The sequence below is a fragment of the Nomascus leucogenys genome, chromosome 11 (genome assembly GCF_006542625.1).
Source record: "Nomascus leucogenys isolate Asia chromosome 11, Asia_NLE_v1, whole genome shotgun sequence".
Lineage (NCBI taxonomy): Eukaryota > Metazoa > Chordata > Mammalia > Primates > Hylobatidae > Nomascus > Nomascus leucogenys.
In genome coordinates this window covers 60299651-60318908 of record NC_044391.1, presented here as the reverse complement: position 1 = coordinate 60318908, position 19258 = coordinate 60299651, and the positions used below count along the sequence as shown (strand labels likewise).

General features: G+C 37.0%; 1 protein-coding gene across 3 annotated transcripts in view; it reads left to right on the top strand.

The window, feature by feature from the left end:
- The window catches only part of ABCD2 (ATP binding cassette subfamily D member 2), a 78121-nt gene that overhangs the window by 24687 nt on the left and 34176 nt on the right, over window positions 1-19258 (top strand). For all 3 annotated transcript variants that reach the window (XM_030822629.1, XM_003252304.4, XM_030822628.1), the window contains exon 7: window positions 15660-15805. In XM_030822629.1, the coding sequence (XP_030678489.1) occupies window positions 15660-15805 (146 nt within the window). The remainder of the gene's footprint in view (window positions 1-15659; window positions 15806-19258) is intronic.

The window sequence follows — 19258 nt, the reverse complement described above, 5'->3', positions numbered from 1 at the left end:
AGATAATAACTTTATTTCTATCTTGTTATGCATGAATAATGCATATTAATTATGTTCTGCATAAGTTATGCTAAATAGAGTATTTTTAAGTAATTAAATTGAATTTCAAAGGGACTACAGACTTTACTTAGCATTATATGGAATTTCAAAGCCAGAGTTAGACTATACCAAGTCTTTGAATACAAATCTTCTGTACTCACTGCCTCTCATTTTCAGATTAATAAAGATTATCACATTTAAGCATCTTCTTATGATGAAAAAATCTTACTGTTTTTGATCTTAAATATTTTCTCAGATAATCATAATACAGTCTGTATTACTTTCCCAACTTTCTGAGGAATAACGAAATATCATTCTTTATAATTTATCTTCACTTTTCAAAAATGTCTGTATTCTTCAACTGTCTTCTTTTTTCTTTTTCTTTTTTTGAAACAGAGTGTCACTCTGTCACCCAGGCTGGAGTGCAGTGGCACAGTCTTGGCTCACTGCAGCCTCTGCCTCCTGGGTTCACCATGGTACCACCATGCACGGCTAATTTTTCATTATTTGTATTGACAGGGTTTTCCTACATTGCCAGGGCTAATCTTGAACTCCTGGCCTCAAGTGATCATCCCATCTCAGCTTCCCAAGTAACTGGGATTACAGGCGCCCACCACCAAACCCAGATAATTTTTGTATTTTTAGTAGAGTCAGGGTTTCATCACGTTGGCCAGGCTGGTCTCGAACCCCTGGCCTCAAGTGATCCACCTGCCTTGGCCTCCCAAAGTGCTGGGATTAAACGCGTGAGCCACTCTACCTGGCCATTGTATTCTTCAACTGTTTTTCTAAGGAAGAAGAGCTTATGGCATGAAATCTCAGCCTTTACAAGTACTAGTATATTTACGTCTTCTTTGGTATCTCTAATTGATATCTATAACATGTCTCTGTACAGCACTGGTAGGATCCTAGTAAATATACTGTAATTGTGCAATAAATATCTGATAAGTGATTGACTGAATGAATGAACATCTCCACAGATTTGGTTTCTACTGCCAAGTCAATCTGGTACCTTACACCAATTATGAGCAATCTATTTGTTTTGCTGCTTGCAGTAGGTATGTTGCAAAATCCTCTTTATGATGGGGATAAATATCTGTCATTTAACATGTTCTTTTTTAGAAAATTATTTTAACCACAAGGAAGGCTTAGTAGCATTGCTGTAGCAAATTGACTTCTATTCCTTGCTTTCTGACTGTTAGACTTACAGCCAAGTAATCTTTGTATAAATACCTTTGGGCAGTCAGTTGACAGAAATATAAGTTGTACATTTTAGTTCCTCCTGTGTAGTAGTTGGTACAGTTCAGTTTTTTTAAATCTCTTTTAAAGAGATCTATAAATGTAAACACAATTTTCTATAGCTCTCTATGGCTTGGAAGAATGCTAAAGATACTTTTTAAAATCGTTAACTTTTCTAAGGGCTCATTTATAAAAGTAATAATGAAAAAAACTCCCTTCTCACTCCAAAGTTTTTCTCATTTTATGAGTACTATTACATTAAACCATATAGAACTGCAATTTTTATAGGTCAAATACCAGCAATTTAAATGGTAATTTGATATAATGATAAATACTCTTAAAGTTGACTTTTAGAGAAATTTGCATTAACAGCTTAGCAATACTTTAATTCTTCCACTAAATAATATATTTATTTATTTACTTATTGAGACAGTGTCTAGCTCTATCGCCCAGGCTGGAGTGCAGTGACACAATCTTGGCTCACTGCAACCTCTGTCTCCAGGGTTCAAGAGATTCTTGTGCCTCAGCCTCCCAAGTAGCTGGGATTACAGGTGTGTGCCACCACACCTGGCTAATTTTTGCATTTTTAGTAGAGATGGGGTTTCACCATGTTGAGCAGGCTGGTCTCAAACTCCTGACCTCAGGTGATTCACCCAGCTTGGCCTCCCAAAGTACTGGGATTACAGGCGTGAGCCACTGCACCTGGCCTAATATTATTTTTATTACTTGGAAATAAACCTTATCCCTGCTCTTAAGAGGCTATTCTCATCTCTGTTTTGGAATCTAGAAATATCTTATTCAAAAGATATAATTTCAGTAATAGTACATATCTATTTTCACTTGAATATTTCTTCTTATTATCACACATTTTTTAAGAATACTGTAAATGACTCAAATCTAGTTCTTTCTATGCATGAAAAACCCTGATGCCATGATTGGTTCCAGCATGTATAGTTATATGAATTATTGATAGTTAAATTTTATGCCTTTCAGATTGCTAACTTCTTATTGCTACCACAACACAGCAGTACTTAGTGATACATTATTCTTAAACTTAACACATCTCATGCCTTAAATACAGTTAACATTGCTGCAAAATTTTTATCAATATTGTTCCAATTAAATATTATATTATTATTTTAAAAATTTGTTTTCTCTGCATATAGGCCTTTCATGTTACACTTTTCTCCTCCGGATTTGAATTGGTTTTTGGCTCTCAATTTAGGAAATATTTAGAATTTTGTGTCATTCAGAAGCTCCAAGCACATAGATACAGCTAACACTTCTCAATGCTTTCCTGTTCTTTCTAGCTTTGTCTTAGAGAATAATACAAAAGTAGCTCTAACAAACATCAATACATTTTACCAAAAAAAAAAAAAAATCACTGTCAGATTACTTAGATGTCAATGAAGAAAAGTGGGAATATAATGCAAAGTATAAAAACACCTTGAGACATTAGTAACAAAACTATAAAAATCCATAATCATGGGGAATGAATTTTATCTCAAATAATTTCACTATTATAATTGAATTTTAACTATATATACATTTGAAAGAATTGTAGATTCCCAAGAAAAAACAATTATTATAATTATTATAATTGTTTAAATAAGGATTATTTGTTAAATGATCTGTGACACCTATGGATTTATTTTGCTATCTTTTCCATAACATATAGAGATGATTCTGGGTTTTACTTATAGAAAGTAAATTACAACTAGTTAATGTTTCTTTTTTGATAGCTACTAATTAGGAGCAATCTGACCATTTCTTTTGTTGCTTGTGTTAGTTATGTTGCATGATCTCCTTTATAATGAGGCAGAGCAAGTGAGCCAGTAACATTCTAACGTCGTAATTGATCTACCTGAAATATTTAGAAGATTATCTGAATAGGTCTATATATCTAGAAAGGAAAGTTTAGTAAAGGGTACTTTGAGTGCTTATCTATTATGTATAACTTTGGTAGGACTACAGAAACTTGAACTGACTCAAAATGTTAAATTCCAGACCTTTGAGCTGGAAAGAGAATCACATGCAAACTAATTATATAAACATTGGCTATAGGGTCCTCCGTTTCCTTGTGCTTTTAAATTGAGTAAATGTCATCCTGAATTTTCTTGACACAGTCTTTCCAGAGAATTCAGTGGTGGCTTTAACGTTATAATAATATTTTAAAATCATTATATTAATAAAAACCTAAGTGGCAATAGTTGCTATGTACATCAAACATATATAGAATGTATTATTTTTACCATTTCACATGATCATAAAACAATAATTGACAAAAAATTGAACTTTAATAAAACAATATTTGATGAGTCCTCAATAAATATATAAGCTTATGAATACTTTTATATATATTCATCAACATTCTCATTCACATCAGTTTTCAAAATGAGCAATTTTTATACTTCGTTACATCATTTAAATAACAATAGCTCAGATAGGGCTGGGTGCAGTGGCTCATGCCTGTAATCCCAGCACTTTGGGAGGCCGAGGTGGGCAGAACACTAGGTCAGGAGATCAAGACCATCCTGGCTAACACGGTGAAATCCCATCTCTACTAAAAATACAAAAAATTAGCCAGGCATGGTGGCAGGCGCCTGTAGTTCCAGCTACTTGGGAGGCTGACAGGAGAACGGCAAGAATCCGGGAGGCGGAGCTTGCAGTGAGCCATGGAGTTTGAGCCACTGCACTCCAGCTTGGGAAACAGAGCAAGACTCTAGCTAAAAAAAAAAAAAAAAAAAAAAAAAAAAAAAAAAAAAAAAGAAAGCTGAGATACTCAGATAGCAAATAATGTGGGCACATTTGCAGTTCTTTTAGCATCATATTATGACTTGGTATTTTATTGAAATCTTGTCCTGATTAAACTTTTTTAAAAGGTAGCTAAATTTTTTTTCTTTTTTTTTGTTTTGGTTTGATTTTTTTAATTACAGGATTATGTGTTTAAGATATCATTATTAGGCTTTTATAAGTTCAATAAGAAATTAAGCATTGCAAAACCATAATTTAATTATTTTGCTTTGCCTTATAATTAAAATCCCTTATGAGAAAAATGTCCATATCTGTTCATTAAAGAAAATTGTCTGATTTCAAAAGGCCTAAGGAAATTAAAAATAATATTAAACTAGACTTTTGAAGAAATTACACGGTTTTGCTTCTCCAAATTCCGTTACAAAGAAAACACTTGGCATCCTGGGACATTTTGATACTTTCGAGGCCCCATAAATTGCTCCAGTAAACTGTTAATACATGGTGTTCCAAGTATTTTTTTAAATACTTCTAGGTGAACAAGGTATTCTCATGAGTACTTAACAGAATATAATCTAAAATCTACATGTCTAGGTACTTAATTCTTAATCATGTCAAGAACAATAAAAATTTACTATGGAATAAAAACCACTTGTCTCTTGTCTGGCTAAATAGAAATCTTTTTATTCATTCTTTTTTAAGATGTTACATTTTTGCTTAAGTAGAGAACATAAGCATAAATAGAAATGAACTTCTTTGTCTTCATAATGTCATTTATTGAGTGCCTACCATGTGCCTGTACTATAATAAGTCATCTGAGTACATTGCTTCACTTAGTTTCATAAAAACCCACTGCTTCATTTAGTACTCATAACAAATGAAATTATTAAAATAAGTTATTTTACAAATGAGGTACCTCTAGCTTGGAATTTGAGTGATATTACAATGATTCCCCAGAATCATCTCTCCAAAACCATTTATCACAATCGTGATTTTATAGTGCTGGCCTTTTCAGAAATATAGATATAAAACCAAATTTCATCATCAAATAGTGCCAATTAATCAAGTTTTCTGGTGGAATCCTGTAGAAACACTTGTGAAATGAATGCACTGATGTATTTTTATCACTGTGGTCTCAGTTGTGTATTGTGTCATGGCTACTCTTTGGACCTAATTACATAAGGGTTTTATGCTATGGGGGGAGAATATCTGTGCTTCTGTTTTATATTAAATTGGAGCTGACGTCACCTTGGAAGGCAGCAAAAGAACGCTCTCCTGAGATTCTATGTTATTTCTTCTTCTGAGTAGTCTCGGAGTACCTAATTAAAATTGCACATTGGCTCTGATGACTAATTTCTATTTTATGCTATTATTATTTGATATTAATTTAAGATAATGTCATATTGTATGAGGGCTTACAACAATCTACACAAACAAATAAGTATGTATCCTATTTTTTTAATATAGTTAGACTGGAGAGGGAAAAATAACGAACAGGGCAGGAGGGAAAGCCTTAGACAGAGATATGATACAAGAAATGTGACCAGAAATGGTATAGCCACTTCGGAAAAACAGTCTGGCAATTTCTCTAAAAATTATATGCTTCAGTATTTTCATTCTTTGGCATATATCCATTATTCATAACACAAAAAAGTGAAAACAACTAAAATATCCATCAACCAATGAGTGGATTAATCAAATATGGCCTACAGTGAAATATTTATTCAGCCAAAAAAAGGAACTGTTACATGCTACAGCATGGATGAACCTGAAAACATTATAGTAATGGAAAGAAGGCAATCATAAGGGACCGCACATTGTATGGTTCCATATGTTTGAGATGTCCACAACAGGCAAATCCATGGAGACAGAAAATAGATTAATTGTTGCCAGGGGTTGAGAGGCAGGAGGAATAGGAAATGCCTGCTATTGGGTATGAGATTTTTTCTGGAGTGAAGAAAATGATCTGGAATTAGTCGTGATGTTTACATAACCTTGCGAATACACTAAAAACCACTGAATTGTGTGCTTTAAAAGGGTGGATTTTATGATATGTGAACCATATCTCAATTTAAAAACATGACCAGGACGGGCGCGGTGCCTCACGCCTGTAATCCCAGCACTTTGTAAGGCCGAGGCGGGAGGATCACGAGGTCAGGAGATCAAGGCTATCCTGGCTAACGTGGGGAAACCCCGCCTCTACTAAAAATACAAAAAAATAGCCAGGCATGGTGGCGGGAGCCTGTAGTCCCAGCTACTTGGGAGGCTGAGGCAGGAGAATGGCGTGAACCCAGGAGGCGGAGCCTGCAGTGAGCCGAGATCACGCCACTGCACTCCAGCCTGGGCGACAGAGCAAGACTCCTTCTCAAAAAAAAAAAAAAAAAAAAAAACCAAGACCAAAGATTCCTTATATTTGTAATAATTTCATTGCAAAGTCTTCTTATATGAACATACACATGTACAAGTAAAATATAAACATTTTGAATTCAAATAATAATTAAATCTATTATAAAATAAGCTGGTGCTGTCTATCCTTCAACCTAATGGCTTGTGTACCATGGGAAAATAGGTAGATAATTCTTCCACAAAACACATTTTGTATTTGAAAACCTCTCCTTCTCTTTCTTTCTCTCTCCAGGCATACACACACAATATACACCTTGTATTTTTTAATCAAGTTGCAGTAATCATAAATCTTTACCCCTAACTAATTTAGGGTATATTTTCAAAGAACAGGGATATTCTCTTAGGTAACTACAGTATACTTATCAAATTCAGGAAATTTGACATTGATATATTAGTATCTAAGTACAGTCCATATTTAAATTTCAGCAATTGTCATAACACTGTACTTCAGAGCAACTTGTTTTTCCCAATCCATTGTCATGCACTGCACTTAGTTGCCATGTCTATTTATTATAGTTTCCTTTTTTTTTTTTTATACTTTAGGTTTTAGGGTACATGTGCACAATGTGCAGGTTTGTTATGTATGTATCCATGTGCCATGTTGATTTCCTGCACCCATTAACTCATCATTTAGCATTAGGTATATTTCCTAATGCTGTCCCTCCCCCCTCCCCCCACCCCACAACAGTCCCCGGAGTGTGATGTTCCCCTTCCTGTGTCCATGAGTTCTCATTGTTCAATTCCCACCTATGAGGGAGAACATGTGGTGTTTGGTTTTTTGTCCTTGCGATAGTTTACTGAGAATGATGTTTTCCAGTTTCATCCATGTCCCTACAAAGGACACGAACTCATCATTTTTTATGGCTGCATAGTATTCCATGGTGTATATGTGCCACATTTTCTTAATCCAGTCTATCATTGTTGGACATTTGGGTTGGTTCCAACTCTTTGCTATTGTGAATAGTGCCGCAATAAACATATGTGTGCATGTGTCTTTATAGCAGCATGATTTATAGTCCTTTGGGTATATACCCAGTAATGGGATGGCTGGGTCAAATGGTATTTCTAGTTCTAGATCCCTGAGGAATCGCCACACTGACTTCCACAATGGTTGAACTAGTTTACAGTCCCACCAACAGTGTAAAAGTGTTCCTATTTCTCCACATCCTCTCCAGCACCTGTTGTTTCCTGCTTTTTTAATGATGGCCATTCTAACTGCTGTGAGATGGTATCTCACTGTGGTTTTGATTTGCATTTCTCTGATGGCCAGTGATGATGAGCATTTCTTCATGTGTTTTTTGGCTGCATAAATGTCTTCTTTTGAGAAGTGTCTGTTCATGTCCTTTGCCCACTTTTTGATGGGGTTGTTTGTTTTTTTCTTGTAAATTTGTTTGAGTTCATTGTAGATTCTGGATATTAGCCCTTTGTCAGATGAGTAGGTTGCAAAAATTTTCTCCCATTCTGTAGGTTGCCTGGTCACTCTGATGGTAGTTTCTTTTGCTGTGCAGAAGCTCTTTAGTTGAATTAGATCCCATTTGTCAATTTTGGCTTTTATTGCCATTGCTTTTGGTGTTTTAGACATGAAGTCCTTGCCCATGCCTATGTCCTGAATGGTATTGCCTAGGTTTTCTTGTAGGATTTTAATGGTTTTAGGTCTAACATGTAAGTCTTTAATCCATCTTGAATTAATTTTTGTATAAGGTGTAAGGAAGGGATCCAGTTTCAGCTTTCTACATATGGCTAGCCAGTTTTCCCAGCACCATTTATTAAATAGGGAATCCTTTCCCCATTTCTTGTTTTTGTCAGGTTTGTCAAAGATCAGATAGTTGTAGATATGCGGCATCATTTCTGAGGGCTCTGTTCTGTTCCATTGATCTATGTCTCTGTTGTGGTACCAGTACCATGCTGTTTTGGTGACTGTAGCCTTGTAGTATAGTTTGAAGTCAGGTAGCGTGATGCCTCCAGCTTTGTTCTTTTGGCTTAGGATTGACTTGGTGATGCGGGCTCTTTTTTGGTTCCATATGAACTTTAAATTAGTTTTTTCCAATTCTTTGAAGAAAGTCATTGGTAGCTTGATGGGGATGGCATTGAATCTATAAATTACCTTGGGTAGTATGGCCATTTTCACAATATTGATTCTTCCAACCCATGAGCATGGAATGTTCTTCCATTTGTTTGTATCCTCTTTTATTTCATTGAGCAGTGGTTTGTAGTTCTCCTTGAAGAGGTGCTTCACATCCCTTGTAAGTTGGATTCCTAGGTATTTTATTCTCTTTGAAGCAATTGTGAGGTTCACTCATGATTTGGCTCTCTGTTGGTCTGTTTTTGGTGTACAAGAATGCTTGTGGTTTTTGTACATTGATTTTGTATCCTGAGACTTTGCTGAAGTTGCTAATCAGCTTAAGGAGATTTTGGGCTGAGACAATGGGGTTTTCTAGATATACAATCATGTCATCTGCAAACAGGGACAATTTGACTTCCTCTTTTCCTAATTGGATACCCTTTATTTCCTTCTCCTGCCTGATTGCTCTGGCCAGAACTTCCAGCACTATGTTGAATAGGAGCGGTGAGAGGGGGCATCCCGGTCTTGTGCCAGTTTTCAGAGGGAATGCTTGCAGTTTTTGCCCATTCAGTATGATATTGGCTGTGGGTTTGTCATAGATAGCTCTTATTATTTTGAGATACGTCCCATCAATACCTAATTTATTGAGAGTTTTTAGCATGAAGGGCTGTTGAATTTTGTCAAAGGCCTTTTCTGCATCTATTGAGATAATCATGTGGTTTTTGTCTTTGGTTCTGTTTATATGCTGGATTACATTTATTGATTTGGGTATGTTGAACCAGCCTTGCATCCCAGGGATGAAGCCCACCTGATCATGGTGGATAAGCTTTTTGATGTGCTGCTGGATTCGGTTTGCCAGTATTTTATTGAGGATTTTTGCATCAATGTTCATCAAGGATATTGGTCTGAAATTCTCTTTTTTGGTTATGTCTCTGCCAGGCTTTGGTATCAGGATGATGCTGGCTTCATAAAATGTGTTAGGGAGGATTCCCTCTTTTTCTATCGATTGGAATAGTTTCAGAAGGAATGGTACCAGTTCCTCCTTGTACCTCTGGTAGAATTCAGCTGTGAATGCATCAGGTCCTGGACTCTTTTTGGTTGGTAAGCTATTGATTATTGCCACAATTTCAGAACCTGTTATTGGTCTATTCAGAGATTCAACTTCTTCCTGATTTAGTCTTGGGAGGGTGTATTTGTCGAGGAATTTATCCATTTCTTCTAGATTTTCTAGTTTAGTTGCATAGTGGTGTTTGTAGTATTCTCTGATGCTAGATTGTATTTCTGTGGAATCGGTGGTGATATCCCCTTTTTCATTTTTTATTGCATCTATTTGATTCTTCTCTCTTTTCTTCTTTATTAGTCTTGCTAGCGGTCTATCAATTTTGTTGATCTTTTCAAAAAACCAGCTCCTGGATTCATTAATTTTTTGAAGGGTTTTTTGTGTCTCTATTTCCTTCAGTTCTGCTCTGATTTTAGTTATTTCTAGCCTTCTGCTAGCTTTTGAATGTGTTTGCTCTTGCTTTTCTAGTTCTTTTAATTGTGATGTTAGGGTGTCAATTTTGGATCTTTCCTGCTTTCTCTTGTGGGCATTTAGTGCTATAAATTTCCCTCTACACACTGCTTTGAACGTGTCCCAGAGATTCTGGTATATTGTGTCTTTGTTCTCGTTGGTTTCAAAGAACATCTTTATTTCTGCCTTCATTTCATTATGTACCCAATAGTCATTCAGCAGCAGGTTGTTCAGTTTCCATGTAGTTGAGCGGTTTTGAGTGAGTTTCTTAATCCTGAGTTGTAGTTTGATTGCACTGTGGTCTGAGAGACAGTTTGTTATAATTTCTGTTCTTTTACATTCGCTGAGGAGTGCTTTACTTACAACTATGTGGTCAATTTTGGAATAGGTGTGGTGTGGTGCTGAGAAGAATATATATTCTGTTGATTTGGGGTGGAGAGTTCTGTAGATGTCTATTAGGTCTGCTTGGTGCAGAGCTGAGTTCAATTCCTGGATATCCTTGTTAAGTTTCTGTCTCGTTGATCTGTCTCATGTTGACAGTGGGGTGTTAAACTCTCCCATTATTATTGTGTGGGAGTTTAAGTCCCTTTGTAGGTCACTCAGGACTTGCTTTATGAATCTGGGTGCTCCTGTGTTGGGTGCATATATATTTAGGATAGTTAGCTCTTCTTGTTGAATTGATCCCTTTACCATTATGTAATGGCCTTCTTTGTCTCTTTTGATCTTTGTTGGTTTAAAGTCTATTTTATCAGAGACTAGCATTGCAACCCCTGCCTTTTTTTGTTTTCCATTTGCTTGATAGATCTTCCTCCATCCCTTTATTTTGAGCCTATATGTGTCTCTGCACATGAGATGGGTTTCCTGAATACAGCACACTGATGGGTCCTGACTCCTTATCCAGTTTGCCAGTCTGTGTCTTTTAATTGGAGAATTTAGCCCATTTACATTTAACGTTAATATTGTTATGTGTGAATCTTATCCTGTCATTATGATGTTAGTTGGTTATTTTGCTCGTTAGTTGATGCAGTTTCTTCCTAGCCTCGATGGTCTTTACAATTTGGCGTGTTTTTGCAGTGGCTGGTACTGGTTGTTCCTTTCCATGTTTAGAGCTTCCTTGAGGAGCTCTTTTAGGGCAGGCCTGGTGGTGACAAAATCACTCAGCGTTTGCTTGTCTGTAAAGTATTTTATTTCTCCTTCACTTATGAAGCTTAGTTTGGCTGGATATGAAATTCTGGGTTGAAAATTCTTTTCTTTAAGAAAGTTGAATATCGGCCCCCACTCTCTTCTGGCTTGTAGAGTTTCTGCCGAGAGATCAGCTGTTAGTCTGATGGGCTTCCCTTTGTGGGTAACCCAACCTTTCTCTCTGGCTGCCCTTAACATTTTTTCCTTCATTTCAACTTTGGTGAATGTGACAATTATGTGTCTTGGAGTTACTCTTCTCGAGGAGTATCTTTGTGGCGTTCTCTGTATTTCCTGAATCTGAATGTTGGCCTGCCTTGCTAGCTTGGGGAAGTTCTCCTGGATAATATCTTGCAGAGTGTTTTCCAACTTGGTTCCATTCTCCCCGTCATTTTCAGGTACACCAATCAGACGTAGGTTTGGTCTTTTCACATAGTCCCAAATTTCTTGGAGGCTTTGTTCATTTCTTTTTATTCTTTTTTCTCTAAACTTCCCTTCTCGCTTCATTTCATTCATTTCATCTTCCATCAGCGATACCCTTTCTTCCAGTTGATCGCATCTGCTACTGAGGCTTCTGCAATCTTCGTATAGTTCTCGAAACTTGGCTTTCAGCTCCATCAGCTCCTTTAAGCCCTTCTCTCCATTGGTTATTCTAGTTATCCATTCTTCTAATTTTTTTTTCAAAGTTTTTAACTTCTTTGCTATTGTTTTGAATTTCCTCCCATAGCTCAGAGTAGTTTGATCGTCTGAAGCCTTCTTCTCTCAACTTGTCAAAGTCATTCTCCATCCAGCTTTGTTCCGTTGCTGGTGAGGAACTGCGTTCCTTTGGAGGAGGAGAGGTGCTCTGCTTTTTAGAGTTTCTGGTTTTTCTGCTCTGTTTTTTCCCCATCTTTGTGGTTTTATCTACTTTTTGTCTTTGATGATGGTGATGTACAGATGGGTTTTTGGTGTGGATGTCCTTTCTGTTTGTTAGTTTTCCTTCTACCAGACAGGACCCTCAGATGCAGGTCTGTTGGAGTTTACTAGAGGTCCACTCCAGACCCTGTTTGGCTGGGTGTCAGCAGCGGTTGCTGCAGAACAGCAGATTTTCATAAGACCACAAATTCAGCTGTCTGATAGTTCCTCTGGAAGTTTTGTCTCAGAGGAGTACCCGGCCGAATGAGGTGTCAGTCTGTCCCTACTGGGGGTGTGCCTCCCAGTTAGACTGCTCAGGGGTGAGGGACCCACTTTAGGAGGCAGTCTGTCAGTTCTCAGATCTCCAGCTCCGTGCTGGGAGAACCACTACTCTCTTCAAAGCTGTCAGTCAGACAGGGACATTTAAGTCTGTGGAGGTTCCTGCTGAGTTTTTGTTTGTCTGTGCCCTGCCCCCAGAGGTGGAGCCTAGAGAGGCAGGCAGGCCTCCTTGAGCTGTGGTGGGCTCCACCCAGTTCGAGCTTCCTGGCTGCTTTGTTTACCTAAGCAAGCCTGGGCAATGGCGGGCGCCCCTCCCCCAGCCTCGCTGCCGCCTTGCAGCTTGATCTCAGACTGCTGTGCTAGCAATCAGCGAGACTCCGTGGGCATAGGACCCTCCGAGCCAGGTGCGGGACACAATCTCCTAGTGTGCCGTTTTCCAGGCCCATTGGAAAAGCGCAGTATTAGGATGGGACTGACCCGATATTCCAGGTGCCGTCTGTTACCCCTTTCTTTGACTAGGAAAGGGAACTTCCTGACCCCTTGCGCTTCCCGAGTGAGGCAATGCCTCGCCCTGCTTCGGCTCGCGCACAGTGCGCTTCACCGACTGTCCTGCACCCACTGTTTGGCACTCCCTAGTGAGATGAACCCGGTACCTCAAGCAGAAATGCAGAAATCACCCGTCTTCTGTGTTGCTCAGGCTGGGAGCTGGAGACCGGAGCTGTTCCTATTCGGCCATCTTGGCTCCATCCCCCTATTATAGTTTCTTTTATTCAAAAGAGTTTCTCAGCATTTCTTTATTTTATATGACATTGATATTTTTAAAGAGTGCAAGACTATTGCTTTTTTTTTTAAGAGAATACCTGAATTTGGGTTTGTCTGATAGTTTCTCCATGATGTGATTCAGGTTATAAACTTTTTACAGAATACTGCTTGTATTAGTTTCTAAGGGCTACAAATTACGAAACACTTGGCGGTTTGAACAACAGAAATTTATTTTCTCACATTCCTGAACACCAGAAGTCAAAGTATTGGCAATCCACGCCCTCTGAAGGCTCTTGGGGAAAATTATTTCCTGCCTCTTTTCCAGCTTCTGGTGGTGCCAAGCATTCCTTCGTTTGTGGTGGCAATAACTCCCATCTCTGTCTCCTTCTTCACGTGGCTTTCTTTTCTTTCCTACGCTTCTTCTCATTTGATAAGAGCATTTATTGGATTTAGGGCTCATCTGGTTAATCCAGGATGATCTCGTCTCAAGAACCTTAATTAAATCTGCAAAGACTCTGTTTCTAAATAAGGTTTCATTTACAGATATGGGGAGGTCTGGATTAAGATGGATCTTTTTAGGTCCACAATTGAATTTATTGCGTTACTGAAATGATGTTGTGTGCTTCTCAAAGGATAATATTAGACTGTTCCAGATGTAGATAGGGCTAGAAATTTTTTTATTAAAAAACATAAATTCATACCGATACTCAGATTAAAATTAAATAGTAGTTTTTCTCTTGCCTTCCCACACAACATGTTTGTATCTTTCTTCTTCCACAGTGAGAACCCTTGCTCCTAACATTACAAAACTGTTTACTTACTTAACCAATCCTACAATATACATAAAATAGTTTCAGAATTGCTGCCCCTATATCATTACCAATAATAAACTTGCAAGTAAAGTTCAAGATTTCCGCCTGATTCTTTCTGTGTTTGACTGAAATTATATAACCAAGTTCAAAAGTTACATGGATTAATTCATCCCCATCTCCATCCCCTCTGCTGTGTGGTTACTTTATCCTTTGGACATCAGTTAAATTGTTTCTATTTGTATTCAATTTTAAGGTTTCTTCCTTCATTCTTGTTGTTTTAATTTTATTTATTTATTGAATAGTAACACTTTGAGGGATTCCAAAAGTAAAAACTTTATTAACAGAAAGGATACTTAGGCCTTTTCCTGCCTATCCATTCCACCTTTTTCCTCCCACCTCCTGTAGCTAACCAACTTCACTAGTTTAGGTTTACTCTTCCTGTGTTTCCTTTTTTAAATATAAATGGGTATGTCTATATTTCATTTTGCTTTCTTTTTACATAGAAGTGGTTCTCAACTGGGAAGATTTTGTCCCCCAGGGACATTTGGCATTATCTGGAGAGAATTATTTCTGTTCACTACAGGAAGGGGTGCTACTGACATCTAGTGGGTAGACATCAGGTATAATGCTAAACATCCTACTATACACAGGGTAGCCCTTGACAACAAAGAATTATCTGGTTCAATAAGCTAAAGTGCCATCGTTGAGAAATCCTGCTATAAGTCTACTTTTGCGTTTTGCTTTTCAACTTAACAATATATCATGGAAATCACTCTATATCAGTTTATAGAGGTCTTCCTCATCCTTTTTTTACAGCTGCATAGTGGATATACTATAGTTTATTCCGTCAGTCTTCTTTGTATGGGTATTTATGTTGTATTTCAGTATTTTGGTATTACAAATAAGCTGTAATGAATAACCTCATGCATCTTTTTTTGTATTTTTAGAAGTATATTTTCAGAGTAAATTCCCAGAAGGAGGTCAAAGGGCAAACGCTCTGTCAGTTTGCCAAATCCCCTCTGTAAGAGTTGTACCATTCTGCATTTTCACTGTAGTATGAGAACATTCCTTTACCCATAGGCCTGCCAGTGGAGTGACTTATCAAGTTGTTGAATTTTTGCCAATCTGATAAGTAAGAAAATGTAGTTTTAATTTGTGTTTTTCTTACTATGAATTAAATTTTTTTGTTTTGTTTGTTCACATTGCTGGGTCAAAACCCAAATTGTATAATATGTAACCCAAATAATTATAGATGAATTACAGAAGCAATCTTTATCAAATACAGTGAAACAAAGTATATACAGTATTTCTCTGCTGAAAATGTTAAATGTGGCTGGGTTCTGTGGCTCACAACTGTAATCCCAGTGCTTTGGGAGGCCAAGTTAGGAGCAATCACTTGAGGCAGGTGTTTGAGACTAGCCTGGGAAAACATATCAAGACCCTGTCTCTACAAAATATAAAATAAAATAGAATGTTTTAGAAAAAGAAAATGTCAGATGATTTCTTGGAGAAGCTTTTCTTGTGTCCGTGTGTCAGTAAGTTTTTATGTAAACATAACGGTATTGTTTAGCAGTGCCTGAGGGAGAAGTACTCATTGCCAGGTAACAAATATCATCCTGGAAATGTAGTATTTAAAGTCTTCGCTGATGTTTTCAGACTACCAAGATGTCACATTGAGTAAGTTAACATGACTTTGCACTAGGATTCTTGTGTGCTCGGTGTTTTACAGGCCATATATGTCTCTTGGAAGTCTTCGGGATCAAGTCATTTACCCTGATTCAGTGGATGATATGCATGATAAAGGTTATACAGACCAAGATCTGGAACGTATCCTACACGATGTCCATCTCTATCACATAGTTCAAAGAGAAGGAGGTAAAGTCTATCATTCTTTTTTAATGCATTTAACTTCACTTTTAAAAAGTAAGCTTGGGTATGTATTTAGTCTGTGGTTTAATTTGAATGTATGCTATAATCGGAAATAAGCACATAAGTGTAAAGACGGAGTTTTATTGCTGTTCCATTATTTACATTTCTTTTTCTGCTTGTGTTGTGTTTAATGCAACACACTAAGTTTTTATTAAGTCTCCATGTCAGTGCAGCTAACATTTAAAAACAGTTTTTCTTTTATATTTGAATGTACAAAGTCCCTGAGGCCATTGTCATTCTAGATGTATGTAAAGTCTGTGACAGAAATATTTGCCTTACAAGCTCTCAGCTCACATTAAATTAAATAATTTGAGAAATAGATACCACAGAACTTCTTTTTTTGTTTTCAGAACCACAATGTGACCAGTATCTTTTTTTGCTCTCAAGCAGGACACAGATAATTAAAGTTAGAAAGTTCTGTATTGTGGTTTTCCAGCATAAAACATTTTTGAAAGAGTATAAATAACATTTGTACATATAAGCTTAAAATAGAATTATTGTCTAATAATACTCTTTCTGTGTTTAGTGATACTTTAAAATAATTTAATAATAATAATCACACTTTAACTAGAGAAGCCAGGCAAGAGAAAGAAATAAAGGGCATTCATATAGGAAGAGAGGAAGTCAAACTATCCCCGCTTGCAGACACATGATTCTATATCTAGAAAACCCCATAGTCTTGGCTCAAAAGCTCCTTCAGCTGATAAACAACTTCAGCAAAGTTGCAGTATACAAAATCAACATACAAAAATCACTAACATTGCTATACACCAACAACAGCCAAGCGAAGAGCCAAATCAGGAAGGCAATCCTCTTCACAACTGCCACAAAAAGAATGAAATACCTAGGAATACAGCTAACCAGGAAGGTGAAAGATCTCTACATTGGGAATTACAAAACACTGCTCAAAGAAATCAGAGAAGACACAAATGGAAAACCATCCCATGTTCATGGATAGGAAGAATCAATATCATTAAAATGGCTATGCTGCCCAAAGCAATTTACATATTCAATGCTATTCCTATCAAACTACCAATGACATTCTTCACAGAACTAGGAAAAAACTATTTTAAAATTTATTTGGAACCAAGAAAGAACCTGAATAGCCAAGGTAATCCTAAGCAAAAGGAACAAAGCTGGAGGCATCATGCTGCCCCACTTCAAACTATACTACAAGTCTACAGTAACCAAAACAGCATAGTACTGTTACAAAAACAGGCACAGAGACCAATGAAACAGAATGGAGAGCACAGAAATAAGGCCGCACATCTACAACCATCTAATCAACAAAGCTGACAAAAACAAGCAATGGGGAAAAAACTCCCTATTCAATAAATGGTGCTGTGATAGCTGGCTAGCCATATGCAGAAGACTGAAGCTGGACCCCTTCTTTATACCATATGCAAAAATCAACACAAGATGGATTAGAGACTTAAATGTAAAACCCCAAACTATAAAAATCCTGGAAGACAACCTAGGCAAAACTATCCTGGACATGGAAACAGACAAAGACTTCATGACAAAGATACCAAAAGCAATCCCAACGAAAGCAAAAGTTGACACGTGAAATCTAATTAAATTTAAGAGCTGCACAGCAAAAGAAACTATCAACAGAGTAAACAGACAACCTACACAATGGGAGAAAATATTTGCAAACTATGCATCTGACAAAGGTCTAATATCCAGCATCTATAAGGAACTTAAACAAATTTACAAGAGAAAAACAACACCATTATAAAGTGGGAAAAGGACATGAACAGACACTTCTCAAAAGAGGACATACATGCAGCCAACAAGCATATGAGAAAAGCTCAATATCACTGATCATTAGAGAAAGGCACATCAAAACCACAATGAGGTACCATCTCACACCAGTCAAAATGACTATTAGTAGAAAGTCAAAAAATAACAGATGTCGACAAGGTTGTGGGAAAAAGGGAACACTTATACACTGTTGGTGGGAGTGTAAATCAGTTCAACCACAGTGTGGCAATTCCTCAAAGAGCTAAAAACAGAACTACCATTTCACCCAACAATCTCATTACTGGGTTTATACTCAGAGGAATACAAAATCATCTACCACAAAGACACATGCACACAAATGTTCTTCACAGCACTATTCACAATAGCAAAAACACAGAATCAACGTAAATGCCCATCAATGACAGATTAGATAAAGAAAGTGTGGTAGAGGTACACCATGGAATATTATGCAGCTAGAAAAAAAGAATGAGATCACGTATTTTGTGGGAACATGAATGGAGCTGGAGGCAATCATCCTTAGCAAACTAATGCAGGAACAGAAAACCATATACTGCATGTTCTCACTTTTAAATAGGAGCTACATGATAAGAACTTACAAGCACAAAGAAGGAAACAGCAGAGATTCAGGTCTACTTGAGGGTTAGAGGGTGGGAGGAGGGAGAGGAGCAGAAAAGAAAATTATTGGGTACTGGGCTTAATACCTGGATGATGAAATAATATGTACAACAAACCCCCATGAAACATGTTTACCTATGTAAGAAACCTTCACATGTGCCCCCAAGCCTAAAAGTTAAAAAATAAAATAAAATAAAAAATTATATTCACACTTTCAAATAATTTAATAATTCATATAATTTGATAGTTTAGAAAAATGAAATAACAAATAAGGCACCAAGTTTAATTTTAAATGTATTTTATGTTCTATTTCACAGCCCACTTACATTATTAGAAGTAGAGTAGTAATACAGTGATTGAGAATATGGACTTTTAACTCAGAGTTCTGGAATTAAATCTTGATTAGCCCTGTTCTCTGTATCTTCAACTGTAAAATGAGGATAAATATCTACCTTATAAGTTTTTTGTGAAGATTAAATAAGACTGTATGTAAAACATCAGCACAGTGGCATATGAGTACACAAGAATTACTAGCTGGCCCTGTCTGGCAGCTCACACCTGTAATCCCAGCACTTTGGGAGGCTGAGGAGGGTAAAGAGCTTGAACCCACGAGGTTGAAACCAGCCTGGGAAACATGGTGAAACCACTTCTCTACAAAACGTACAAAAATTTGCCGGGAATGGTGGCACACCCCTGTAGTCTCAGCTATTTGGGAGGCTGAGGTGGGAAAATCATCTGAGCCTGCAAAGTCAAGGTTGGAGTGAGCTGTGATTGCATCACTGCACTCCACTGCAACAAGAGTGAGACCCTGCCTAAAAAAAAAAAAAAAAAAATTAGTAGCTAATGGTAATATTAGTAGTTGTAATATTGATACTATACTTTGTCTTTGTGTGATAATGCTTGAAGTTTTATATAACAATATCACATACATTATTTCATTTGATCCTTACAATAAACAAATAAGGCAGTCAAGAAAAATACTTTTAATTTTTGATATTTGCAATTCCTACTATATATGGA